Raw genomic sequence first — 14,033 nt, 5'->3', positions numbered from 1 at the left:
TCAGAATCTGTGTAAGTTACAGCAGATTATTTGACATACTTACACTGTTACGAGACTGCTGACTGTGCGGACCAGTGGATTTAGATGTTGCACTACTTCTCTGGCGATGTTCTGGAGTTGCACTCCATTTGGAACACAGCTAAAGAAATTGCACATATGTACTCCTAGTAGTATATTTACTAAATTATTAAACTGCGGGTTTGAAAAAGTGACAATGTTGTCTATAGCAACCAATCACATTCTAGCTGTCATTTTGTAGAATGTACTAAATAAATGATAAATAGAATCTGATTGGTTGCTATAGACAACAACTCCACTTTTTCAAACCCACAATTTAGTAAATATTAGGGGTGTGCACCGGCCACTTTTGGTGTTTTCGGTTCTGATTAGCTATAGGTTTTGGGTTCTGATTGGTTTTGCCAAAACACCCCACTAAAGGTCTTGGTTCTGATTTTGGGTTCTTTATTTTTTTTTTTTTTAAAAAAAGCATAAAAAGTGCTAAAATCCATATTTTTTTTATTTTTTTTCACTCCTACACTATTATTAACCTCAATAACATTCATTTCCACTAATTTCCAGTCTATTCTGAACACCTCACACCTCACAATATTGTTTTTAGTCCAAAAGGTTGCACCGAGGTAGCTGGATGTCTAAGCTAAGCGACACAAACACGTGGTCCATCTAAGAGTGGCACTGCAGTGGCAGACAGGGTGGCAGTTTGCAAGAGTTTGATAGAGGTGCAAGATGGAATTGTCCTTGGGCCCTCCCACCCACCCTGATGTTGTTGAAATAGGACATTCGCACTTTAACAAACCAATCAGGAACAGTGAACGTAGTTTAATCTCTGGTACTAATATTTCTGGACTGCAGGAACAGTGAACGTAGTTTAATCTCTGGTACTAATATTTCTGGACTGCAGGAACAGTGAACGTAGTTTAATCTCTGGTACTAATATTTCTGGACTGCAGGAACAGTGAACGTAGTTTAATCTCTGGTACTAATATTTCTGGACTGCAGGAATAGTGAACATAGTTTAATGTCTGGTACTAATATTTCTGGACTGCAGGAACAGTGAATGTAGTTTAATCTCTGGTACTAATATTTCTGGACTTCAGGAACAGTGAACATAGTTTAATCTCTGGTACTAATATTTCTGGACTGCAGGACTATCTCTGATCGAGATCGTGGAGGAAATTGACGAGGAGAATGTTGCTGGTGTGGATACAACAGGACCAAGGGATTTAGGTGTCCCTGGACTGCTGACGGTCCTAGCCACAGGTCCTGAACTAAACACTGAATTATGAAGGTTCTTCAGGTGACGTATAAGGGAGGATGTCCCTAGGTGGCCAAGATCCTTACCCCTGCTTATTTGAGCTTTACATAAGGTACATATGGCCATACATTTGTTGTCTGGATTGGGATAGAAATAACTCCAGACCGAAGAGGTGGATTTTTTGGTCTTCTGCCCAGGCATGACGATGGGTTTTTTCATCCCATGGACAACAACTGTTTCCCCTCCTGGTGCCTCATTTAAGATAACCACATCAGCATCCTCCTCGTCAAGTTCCTCCTCAGCGCCAGCTACATCAATATCCTCCTCCCGGTGTACAACATTCACACCTTCATTAGCCAAATCTGTAACTGGACTGTGGGTGATCCTTCCAGCATATGCAGAGGGCGTGCTGCAAATGGTGGAAGGAGCCACTTCTCCCCGTACAGTGATGGGAAGGTCAGGCTTCGCAACACTAAACACCCTCATTCATACCACATACATTTATTAAAAATAAGAAAACCCCAAAATACTCACCAATCAGATTTCTTCTTCTTTCGTCAGCATCTTTTAATCCAAAAAAGCTTGAAAAACATGTCCATATAAATTTGTATCCAAAGTCCCTGCTTGAATGTCCCAGAGTATTTGTAAATCCAAATTCCTGCTTGCAAATGTCTTCTGTTCTTCTTGGGCAAAAAATCCCCCTTGTTGCTTGCAGTCTTCATTTCTTCTTGGCCAGAAGGGCCCCCTAGCTGCTTGCAGTCTTCAGCCAGATGGAGTAAGAGACACAGCAGAATAGCTTTCAGACAATCAGAGCATGATTTCGGCGTGGCTGCATGCGCTCGAGTTTGGCATGCCCTTACTGTATATTGACTACGGCCAACTGCCGCTTCCCCGCCACATTCTCTCCCCGCAATTGCAGGCTGCAGTAAGTGTCCTTTGCGTTCGAAGACGGAGCGGACATGGCTAAGTTTACTGGCATATGTCCCAGTTCCGGGCATGTGCAGAGCAATTTTGCGTACGATACGCTTAAAATCTGCAGATACGTTCCTTGATGAATCAGGCCCAGTGTTTGTGTTAGAATATAATTTAGTGAAATGTGTTTTAGTTTACCTAGCATTGTGATCCAAGTTTGTCTATTCATTCATGCCCCACAGCCTTACTGAATTCTTTAATTTTCATCATTGCTACATCCCCCCATTACATTCCCGTGGCAGGCAGTTTTTCACGTTATTTACATTTGTATAACTCCTACTACCTGCTGAGAGCCACATGAGAAGATGTGGGTGGAGGCACCAGATTATGATCAGTGCATGACTAAAAACCAAACCCCCGGAGAAGCTCCATCCGGGAGCTACATGTATTTTAGGTTTAATGTTGTTTTATTTGTATAGGTAATGAATATGTAAGATAGTTTTTTTTTCTGTATATCAGTATGTTTGATTTAACAACAAAAAATCATTTCAAACAAAATATTATAATATAATAGACATAAGGGGTTACTTAGAATAAATTTATAGACTTGCCAATATTGAGTATATGTACGTATAGACATAAGCAGATATTACCTATTTCCATAGTATGATAATATTGTATTGTTGTGTAGAGTTTTATGTATATCCTGCATGAGTTCATCTTATGTAGGTGAAACAAAACCAGAGAAAAAATAAGCCCGCACTCTGTATAACCCATATTATATATAGTACCAGCTGCATGGCAATATAAATGCCCATATATGTATACAAAACATACAAGACAGTTGTCAGCGTTTATCCTTAACTGCATATCTGTGTGTGTCTGGCAAAATGAAAACATGAGGTATTAGTTCATATTTTAATCAAAACATTTAAGCCTGCATCGCAGCGTCAAGGGCACCTCATTATATGCAGGTCCTACACTGAGGTATATGCTTTAAACACCATTAAACTGCAGTTAAAATCAGATGCAGTCATCTCGCAGGCATAGGGGTTTACATTTAGCAAAGGCTGACTTGTGAGCCACACCCAAATGTGCCTTAAATAGGCTTGATGGACAGCTGCTATGACAATAAGGCAATATTTTGAAACAAAACCAGAGAAAAAACAAGCCTGCGCTCGGTATATCCCATATTGTATCTGGTACCAGCTGCATGGCAATGAGCCCGCGCTCGGTATATCCCATATTGTATCTGGTACCAGCTGCATGGCAATAAGCCCGCACTCGGTATATCCTATATTGTATCTGGTACCAGCTGCATGGCAATAAGCCCGCGCTCGGTATATCCCATATTGTATATGGTACCAGCTGTATGGCAATAAGCCCGCGCTCCGTATATCCCATATTGTATATGGTATTAGCTGCATCGCAATCTTACGTAGGGTGAGTTCAGGAAACATTTTTAGCTCTCTGTTTTCTTTCATTTTCTTTTGTTTTAAAACCTGTGCACCCTTGGTAGATATAGGACGTAAACAAACATATCCCTCTATGGATGTCAACAACCTCTGGACATTGATTTTTCCGTGAGGTTTTCTGATAACTTACATTTTTTTTTCCAATTATGCAATCAAGGGGGACAAATATATAGAGAGGAACATAAGGCTAATCTCTCACTTGCGATGTAGAGTATAAATATTTTGAGTAATGACTGTGACTAATACACATCTTTGTCTGCCTTTTACTATCCAGTTTTGTTTTATTACTGTGTTTGTTCACAATTGTGAAGCCCTGTGGAGTATGCTGGTGCTATGTGTGTATATATATATATATATATATATATATATATATATATATATATATATATATATATATAATTAAGCTTGCCAATATGACAACATTGAAACCACTATGTGATCTCTTAGCCGTATTCCAATTCCAGCCCAGAAAACCAGCCATGTATGCCTACTGGTGTACAGACAATCTTATAGTTCCTTAGCTGTAGTGAGAAGATGTGTGCATCTCCAGGTTTGCTCAGTCTATGGAGCCTATTCAATTCAGCTGCATTATTAGTGTGTGGCCTGAGCACTATTACCATTAGTATGGTAAAAGTGTGCAGTATTACCATTTAAATTACCACACTAATGCTGATTTTTGATCGCACCTATCTGTGCTGCGAGTAAAAATCACTGTATTGAAGATAACAGTACGAATACCGCGTTAATCCTAGACTAATGGGCCTGAACTGAATCGCCCCCTATTGCTTCTTAGCTAATTTTGCATGGAAAAGCCACCATTTAGTACGTATATGCTACTGCTCTGCTGGCACAATACCAGAGCGGACCCTGGCTATTTTACACCATGCCCACTGATGAACAGGAATTACGCCGCACTTTTGTACCTTAGTCGCAGCCTTATCCTCTTTCCCCCAGTACTGTTATGCTGTGGCGCATGCAGGAGGGGGGGGGGGGTTTCTGGGTCTCCAGAAACCCCACCCCTCTGCTAAAAAAGTGCCCTATATAGCGGCACTGTACTATACAGCAGCCGCAGCGCTGTCAAAGAAGCGTCCGCTTCTTTGACAGCGTCGCGGCTGCTGTATAGCCCGTGTGTTACTATCACTGCAGTTAACACATAAATGACAACATGTACAGTATATTAGCACAGAAACAGCAACAGCTATATAGTTTATGTATAATATAGTGTGTATGTGTGCAAAGTTAAACATTTATCTTTCTATATATTATGTTTGCAAAGTTAAACATTTATCTTTCTATATATTATGTTACTATGTCAGTTATTAATACAATGAATTATGTATATTATTATATATAAGGTTTTCACAGTATTATGCATGTAGATTTGTAGTGTGATACCTCTGTAGTATATGCATCCATAAATATTGCTATTATAATATGTCTACATGCAGTGTTACAAAAGTTGCGTGCAAGCATGCAGTGCTTTATGTTATATGCAGTGTCATGGCTCTCTGCTCTTTCTCTATGCTCGGGTTCCACGTGCTAGCTCTTTGTTTCATCAGCACAGATTCTGCAGAAGAAAAATCTGCAGAGAAAGGAGGAGGGAGCAATCATACACCTTTTACGAAACAGGCTTATTCAGAGATCTGCAGAACGCAGCGAATTCTGCACTGAGACAAGCAGAGCACAACTAACCAGCACAAACTGATTCTGCAGACTATCAGGGAAAAACATAAAGATATGTAAACAACCTCTGATGCACAATAAATATTTTTAAACCACACTGTCCCATTAAATGCCTAGAGAGCATCATGTCACTCGCCAAGTGCTTGCAGAAGACAGTATAAATCATAATCTAATAATCCAGAGTAATCCCGTTAGGAAGAACATGGTCCGAGGGGGAGATTCAATTGGTGGCGATGTGGCGCGCGAACATCACGCGTGAGTGGAGATTTCTGTCAAATCTCCGCCGTGAAAGTGTCTTACTGACGTTTCAGAGACATTTCACGGCTAACTGAGTCTAGTACTCCTGGAATATATACACTATTCATACTAGATTCCACAAATGGATAGGAAAAAAGGTCAAAGTTCTGCAGAACGCATATAACTCGTAAATGCTAAAAGAGTCTGAGAATAGTATAGTTACTATCATAGACCACCCTAAAACTCACTGACAACAGACCCGGGGGACCATTAGGGGTCTTACAATAAAGATGCTATGGTGCAGAGCAGAGGGTGCAAATCTTAGCTACACTAGGTTGATTGGTTGATGAAACATGCCCCAGTCTTGCAATATATACAGTGATCCTCCCTTACCTTTAATCCATAATCAGGGTTATCATCACCGACACAGTGTGGGACATAATTGGACACATGGATTACGTCCAACCTATTTACCAACATCAGTAAGTCTGCAGTATCGTTATCAATGCATTAATTAATTAAGTGGAATTTGTTTTGTTTTATTTTATGGATCATTGCATCCGACTTACAGGTTTTTATGTGTGTTCTTATGATTAAAGGGATTTCTTGTACTATTGCCTTGGATATTAACTTTCAATTTATCACTTGATGTTCCAATCAATTGATAGAAACTTTTTTTTTAATCCCCCTTCAGCGCTGTATGCCTTTTGTTTATTCAGTGATCCTCCCTTGTATAAAAAAAAAAAAAGTTCTAGAAAATTGGAAATGGTATAGGAAAAACTATATAGAGAGCTATACACAACATAGAGAGAATTGTGATCATTTAGCAGCATAAACTACCACTGCAGATTGTGTTATACTTATGAAAGGATCTAAGCCTTTATTCAATTAGCACTTTACTGACAATTATGCTGTAACTACAACTCTATTTCTAAAATGCATCAAATTTGTACTTGAGAAATTTTATTAATGCATACTGCATGTATATGACTTTGTGTAGAGACATCATCATCACCAATTCATCATCATCACTAATTCCGCAGCGCTGTACAGAGAACTCACTCACATCAGTTCCTGCCCCATTGGGGCTTACAGTCTAAATTCCTTAACAGACACACACACACACACACAGACTGGGGTTAATTTTATAGCAGCCAATTAACCTACTAGTATGTTTTTGGAGTGTGGGAGGAAACTGGAGCACCCAGAGGAAACCCATGCAAATACGGGGAGAACATACAAACTCCTCACAGATAAGGTCAAGGTTGGGATTTGAACTCATGACCCCAGTGCTGTAAAGCAGAAGTGCTAACCACTGAGCCACCGTGCTGCCCATGCATGATATAAGAGGGGGAATTCAATTAGCAGGATTTTTACAGAAAATCTCCACTGATATTTCAACGCTACCTCTGAGCGGAGATTTTACCATTGTAACAGTAAGAATGTTCCCCAGAACATCACGACTAATTGAATTCCCCCCTACATGTCTCACCGGAGAGACCAGAGAGCTAGAGATTTATTTGCACAAACTGACACAAATATCTTAGGGGTGATTGCCCATTTCTGTTTATGCAAAGACACGTGTACACACTTACATGTCCATGTTTGTATTTTGAGTAACGTGTATGCTATTATACGTGCAACCTTAAATCTAGCATATAGATGCATCTGAAATATGTGACGATCATCATTAACTTGAAACTCACACCCCTCTTATGTAGACGCATAACTTACACTTTGTAAGTAACATGTTTCAAAGGTATGCATTACCGAAAATAGGACGCATCTGCAAGGGGCATGCTTAACTTGCCTCTGCAGGTCCTTACTATACAACACTTGTACGTAAAGTCCCCTGATTATTACTTCACAGTGCCGGAAACATGGAGCTCAACTACTACTGGAAGTTGTACAGGAGTATTGTAACAAATCTTATATGATAAGTAAAATTACGCTAGGGAAATGTACTTGTGTCTAACTCTAAATCCCCTCCCTTACCTCCTGCTTACTTACAGAAGATGCCTTTTTTATGAATGTAAGCCAAGACTGGTTTGCAGCTTAGGAAAACATGATGCACAGTAAATAGATAATTAAATTCCACACAAACGGTTTTATGGACTAAAAACCTACTTTCTCTTTACCTCTATCCTGCTTGCTGGTCAGTGTAGAAACAAATCACACACACAGTAAAACTCACCTACATTGAAAAAAAAAAGCTGCTATAAGACATGTGAGAAGTAATTTACAAGTGTCATGCTTCAACACATTATAATACAGCCAAAGTTATATATATATATATATATATATATATATATATATATATATATATTGAATTTACTTGAATGTTGCATATTCCTGTAGACGAAACATAAAAAAGAGAATATAAGGCTCGATAGTGCAGTTACGCACAGACGTTATTAAGAGAGAGATGTTGATCAAGAGATCCTCACGTCTCTCCCCTTTTCGCCTCTGTGCTTAGCTCCTCCCTCCACACCTCTCTATATACTTGGACTGTACCAAACCATGGCAACTGATTAATTTACTTCCACCACAATTATACGCGATTTTCCATGTATACCAATGTTGTAGGATATGCAATATTAGGTAGTGAATTCAAAATCTCGCAAAAGGCATGTTATTTACGGAGTGTTTAATGGTCCCCACCATTTTGCTCGGTGGTACGGTCTGTTTTCTTTCGGCTCGGCCCACTCTCCTCAGCAGTGACGTCGCGATCGGAGTGGGCTGAGGAATTGGCCGAGCGGTGCCGCGCGGGATCTGTGACGTCAGCGCTGGTAACCTATAAAAACGCCGCACCTGGCGCCATTCTTGCATTCCAACCGGTCAGTGACAACTATAGGTGGTGAATTGTAAGAGCCCCGGATTATCAGCCGCCATGAACGGACAGATGCTTAACGGTTTCCATGACTCTCTCATCGACGAGGGCAGCTTTCTGTTTACCTCCGAGTCCGTCGGGGAAGGACACCCCGGTGAGTGTTTGAGAGTGGGTGTGATGTGACAGGCGGGTACGTCAGTATGGCGGCTCCATCGTGCCTGTATCTCTCTTACTGTGTATATTGTGGGGGTGATGGGGGTGGGAGGTGAGTAGAAGAGCAGTATGTCAGGCGCCCCTCTCCTCTCGGGAACGCGCGGCCGGAGGGGCGCGCATCTGCAATGCGGCCGGAACACGTGGCCTGGCCATCCCCGCCTGTCTGCCAGGGTGCTGGCACTGGGAGAACCCATGATCTACCCTGGCACAGGGCATGCGGCTGCTGGAGGCCATGTCTGCATATCACTGGGGTTTTAATCAGTGTCGGGAGCCATTCATCTACCTGTGTAGGTCATTAATGGGGCTTTTAGATTCTTATACCAACGTGTGTAGGGAGTAGAGCTTGTTAATTGTAACCAACACCTTGTACTCTGACCCTTCAACATAGTGTATTATACATTTAATGTGCTCCATAGACTTGCCGATTGTCAGTGCTTCGCCATGCAGAGAGGATGTCATCCAAATCAGTCCCTGGCCCATTAAAGCTGGCAATCGGAATTCCCTACTGTCCATTTTGTCAGCAGTTAATCTATAGTATGTTTTAGGAGTGTTAATGATGGGGTATACGGGTCTATTGGAGATGGACTTTCAGGTGTTCATCATATTTTTTTTTCAGTACATGGAGAAGGCTAATGTGATCCTGAAGGCTTTTATATGCCTTTAGTTGTGCTCTTGACAATACTACCTTGCTAAGGCATATAGGCAATACTGAATTGAATGCAATATTTGAGCTCCATACCAGGAGCTGCACTGTTGCTTGACTAGTACTATTTTAATATACTGATCATGCTTTAGCATATGGTAAGCTCAATAAGTACTTTATGTTGGTGCTGGGGAAAGTGACCATGCATTACTTTAACTTTTTATAAGTAGAGATCTTCTGGCCTCCTGACAGTGTTTGGTTACTGGGGCTCCAGACCACGCTAATCTTAAGTGGGTTGGCTGGATTCTTCAGCAGCAAAGACCTTAAATTAAGGGCATGAAGGAGCAAACCTATCCAGACAGTAAAACTGGTTAAGAATAACTTGTGTGGTATTTAGTAGACTCTTAAATGCAACCAGTGGTGCATGTATGGTTTCATGAAGCAGATGTGATGGCAACACCAGTTGCTAAAGGCAGTGCTGTGACTTCAGTGGGTGTAGGAAGGGATTGCCCAATGGATGAGCTTCTCATGTGTAGGGTAGATTTGGTTTCATGCCTGACATATGGCTTTGGGACAGCTGTCCCTGAAGTATTCCTGTACTGTAGTTGCATATTTGCCTAAAGGCTTTCTACTACATACTGTATTTGTCATTAAGAGTAATGATGGTGTCACATGGGTGCTTTTAACAATTATTACTTGTGTGGTTTATTGCAGTAGAAAAGTGGAGTGCTCTTAGGCTCACTGCTTAGCTCTAACAGGCTCTGCTGCCTGCATATCTAAAAATGAGTGATTGAAGTGCTCATGTGTGGTCTCCTCTTCACTCATGTATCTTCAATCTGGAGCTCTAACGCTATTATGAATGTATTCCTGGCATTGTTTGGGAGTTTCCCTGGAAAGTAAACGTGAAAGTGTGATGCATGCTAGCTGTGTAATGCAGAAAAAGAAAATGTAAATATCACTGTATAAAGCATGCACAGGTCTCCCGATGTATTGCGGCAATCTGTAATAGTATTATAGGAACATGCCTACTGTACGCAACCGGTGGTTTAGTGCTGATTGAAAGAGTTCTGCCTGGTTACACGTTGAGCCCACTAATGACTTGAACAGAAATCATGCTGGGTTTACGGGTTGGCATTGTATCAGTGTCACTACAGATCTGTAACCGGACTCCTTGCTCTGTAGGAGAGAAACAGTTGTGACCTTCTTTTTATAGATGAGCTTTCTTTCCCAGCCCATTCTGAATCTTGGGAAGCAGCACACTGAAAGGTCAATGTTTTTTTTTTTTTTTTTTTGTATTTGCTGATGATCAAAAGGGTTAAAGCTCAATCTGCACTCACTGTATTAAGTGAATAGCACATTGCAGTCTACTTCCTTCTATGGAGGAGAATATAGTATTGGTTTGTGTTCTTCACTGGCCTAATCTAACTACTCTTCCTCCAGACAAAATCTGTGACCAAATAAGTGATGCAGTCCTTGATGCCCATCTGAAGCAAGACCCAGATGCTAAAGTTGCCTGTGGTAAGCAGTAATGAGACTTGTTCACTGTATAATTGGCAAGTGTTTATGGCTACATGGCTTGACTACATAATGTTAATCTACAGAAACTGTGGCAAAGACTGGCATGATCCTTCTCGCTGGCGAGATCACTTCTAGGGCAGCGGTAGACTACCAGAAAGTTGTGCGAGACACAATCAAACATATTGGCTATGATGATTCCTCCAAAGGTGAGTATAGTGGACTTGAGAGTAGCAGATTAAGATTATTCATGTTTCTGAACTTAACTCTTTGGGTATCTTTTAAGGCTTTGACTACAAGACTTGCAATGTGTTGGTTGCCCTTGAGCAGCAGTCCCCAGACATCGCCCAGGGTGTCCACCTGGATAGAAATGAGGAAGATGTGGGAGCTGGGGATCAGGTAAGGAAAAGCTGGCATTACTAGCGAGCCTATAGAACGGTCGCCCCCACCAAACTTTTTTCTGTGACTTAATATATGCTTTTTTCTTTATTTAACAGGGTTTAATGTTTGGCTATGCTACTGATGAAACCGAGGAGTGTATGCCTCTGACAATTGTCCTAGCACACAAATTGAATGCCAAGATGGCAGAACTTCGCCGTAATGGGACCCTGCCATGGCTTCGCCCTGACTCTAAAACACAGGTGAGGAGGGTAGATTTAGTTTGACATAAGCGGGGCACTTGATAGAGATCAAGTTAGTAAATAAAATCTGGGTAATTACATTAACCAACTTCCCTTCATTGCCAGGTGACTGTCCAGTACATGCAGGACCGCGGGGCTGTAATCCCAATAAGAGTGCACACAATTGTAGTGTCTGTACAACATGATGAGGTCATCTGTCTTGATGAGATGCGTGATGCACTGAAGGATAAAATTGTCAAGGCTGTGGTACCTGCCAAATACCTGGATGACGACACCATCTACCATCTGCAGCCTAGTGGGCGTTTTGTAATCGGGGGCCCACAGGTGAGCTGTGTTTAACATACTCTGCTACATTGATTTATTTCCTTAGGTTGTGTCCTTCTGGTATTCTAGCATGCACTGTAGTAATATGTAACAAGTAATACAGTTCTGGGAAGGCATTGAACAGGCACACCTAAATCCTGACTCCATTTTAGGGAGATGCCGGCTTGACTGGACGTAAGATTATTGTAGATACCTATGGAGGATGGGGCGCCCATGGTGGTGGAGCCTTCTCTGGTAAAGACTACACAAAGGTGGACAGATCTGCTGCCTATGCTGCTCGTTGGGTGGCAAAATCCCTGGTTAAGTCTGGCCTTTGCCGTCGGGTCCTGGTCCAGGTGTGTAGAAAACTTGTAGAATACGCTTTCTAAACTAAAGAGCACCAAATCAAATGTTTGTCTGCATGCCTGTTATGTTCACACTGCAGATGTCAATCTCTTATACAGGTTTCTTATGCAATTGGTGTTGCCCACCCTCTGTCTATCTCCATCTTCCATTATGGGACCTCACAGAAGAGTGAGAGGGAGTTGCTGACCATAGTAAAGAAGAACTTTGACCTCCGTCCTGGTGTAATTGTCAGGTAAAGTTGGCGATGAGTTGCTTTGTTTACCAAGGTAGAGGGAGGGTGGTGTCATAACCTTGCTGAGGTAATGGCTAGTCAGAGGGCTTGTCCTGCAGTGTGTGCTGAACACTGTAAGATCTGAGAAGATGGAAAAAGGGGTTTCAGGCCAGTGATGGACCCTGGTGCTAGGCAATGAAGTGGTGAGTATAGTCTTGGATGGCCACAGGGTAAGTGCCCTGTGCAGAACCAATGGGGCAGGTTCTCCCATAGCTGAGTCTTATTTACATACAAAAGTACATTCCTCATACTGTATATTAACAAGCAAACTTGTATATTCCAGGGATCTGGATCTGAAGAAGCCAATTTATCAGAGGACTGCAGCCTATGGCCATTTTGGTAGGGACAGCTTCCCCTGGGAAGTGCCCAAAAAACTGGAGTATTGATTGTTAGGCTTTTCCTCCTTTGACCTGCTGGCGTTATATACAGAGAAGCCTGCAGTCTCTTAAGGGAGGAAAAGGCCCCTTCTAACCTTTCCTGTCATCCTATTGGTTCACTGTAGTCTCCGGGACCATGTATGAGCTGTAATGTCACTACATCCCTTCCTTGCTGTCAATCTAATGTTTACTATTGGTGCTTCTAGCAGACTAGGCTTTTTTTCTTCTGGTAGCCTTAAGTGTTGTATCTCCATGACAAAGTATATCATCCCACTGGCTTTCTATCTACTGGGTGGATCTAGAGAGGCCAGTGCCCTTATTTCCCTCCACCCCTGTCCTAGCTCTTAAGGGATCTGGGTGTAAAGTCCTACATACTGATACTGTTCCTTTACAGCTTTTAATTAACCTCATTAACAAACATGTCCTTATGCATGTACATTAATGGTTCCCTAGGCATTGAACACTGCACTTTGCTGAAATCATGCACGACTCCCAGTAGTGGTCAATGCAGTACACAGCTGGTCAAAAAAATTGAAGTGGCCTCTTAGTTGTAACAAGATTGTCTCCTGGTGCCTGTAGATGACTCTCCTTTTATAAAGATACTCTCCCCCTTTCACTCAGCCACAATGCACAAACCTCCCTGCCTAGTATTACATCTTATTTTATTCTGCAAGCTGGTGTCACGTCTGCTCTATTTATTTTTCCCTCTGCAGCTGGCTGGTGTGGCTACAGAGAAACTAGCCCACTGCAGAGTTGACACAACTGGCAGCAGACTGAGAGCAAAGGTTCTTACTTGAAAATGGATATGTAACTGCTTTATTTATTGTGTAGCCAGGCACAGGCGTAAGTACAGAGTAGCTTGTGCCACAGGTAACACTTATTTTATTTTTTTATTTTTGAATACACGTAATGCTGTTTGAGTTCTGAGGACTCCACACCTCCCAGTAACCTCTGGCATGCTAAGGTGTTGTACAGAAAAACCTTGGCTGCACTATGCAGAGATCCTGGCTTGTGTCTGTGTGTAAGACTCATTCAGTTGGAGTGCCCCCTACAGGTGTAAGCACACTATAACCAGTGTTGTACAGAGAAACTGGTTGTTTACAAGCTGCCCTGTAGGGGACTCTCTGACAAGTAATAGGTTACACTATCCTCCTACTTCAATTTTTAATGATTCCATGTGTCTGGTAAAAACAATCACACAATTTCATGAATAAAGAATTAGGTGCTCCCTTGAATTGTGTCATGTCTTTAATACTGTGGGAACAATGGTAAAGGGCTTGTCAAGATACTGTAT

At 41.7% G+C, this 14,033-nt stretch overlaps 1 protein-coding gene across 1 annotated transcript; it reads left to right on the top strand.

The window, feature by feature from the left end:
- Window positions 1-8,398: 8,398 nt before the first annotated feature.
- MAT2A (methionine adenosyltransferase 2A) lies at window positions 8,399-13,974 on the top strand. Its single transcript, XM_075207308.1, has 9 exons — window positions 8,399-8,564; window positions 10,707-10,784; window positions 10,868-10,990; window positions 11,068-11,180; window positions 11,279-11,422; window positions 11,528-11,746; window positions 11,899-12,081; window positions 12,190-12,323; window positions 12,646-13,974. The coding sequence occupies exons 1-9, from the start codon at window positions 8,471-8,473 to the stop codon at window positions 12,746-12,748; spliced, it is 1,191 nt and encodes a 396-aa protein (XP_075063409.1). The 5' UTR covers window positions 8,399-8,470; the 3' UTR covers window positions 12,749-13,974.
- Window positions 13,975-14,033: the final 59 nt, after the last annotated feature.

Source organism: Mixophyes fleayi, chromosome 4, assembly GCF_038048845.1.
Source record: "Mixophyes fleayi isolate aMixFle1 chromosome 4, aMixFle1.hap1, whole genome shotgun sequence".
Lineage (NCBI taxonomy): Eukaryota > Metazoa > Chordata > Amphibia > Anura > Limnodynastidae > Mixophyes > Mixophyes fleayi.
The sequence above is the reverse complement of the archived record's forward strand: the minus strand, read 5'-3'. Positions and strand labels throughout refer to the sequence as shown.

Coding starts and splice junctions, on each gene's coding strand:
- MAT2A (XM_075207308.1), top strand. CDS start 8,471: ATGAACGGACAGATGCTTAACGGTTTCCATGACTCTCTCATCGACGAG. Junction 10,991..11,067: donor CTATGATGATTCCTCCAAAG/GTGAGTATAGTG, acceptor GTATCTTTTAAG/GCTTTGACTACAAGACTTGC. Junction 12,082..12,189: donor GCCGTCGGGTCCTGGTCCAG/GTGTGTAGAAAA, acceptor TCTCTTATACAG/GTTTCTTATGCAATTGGTGT.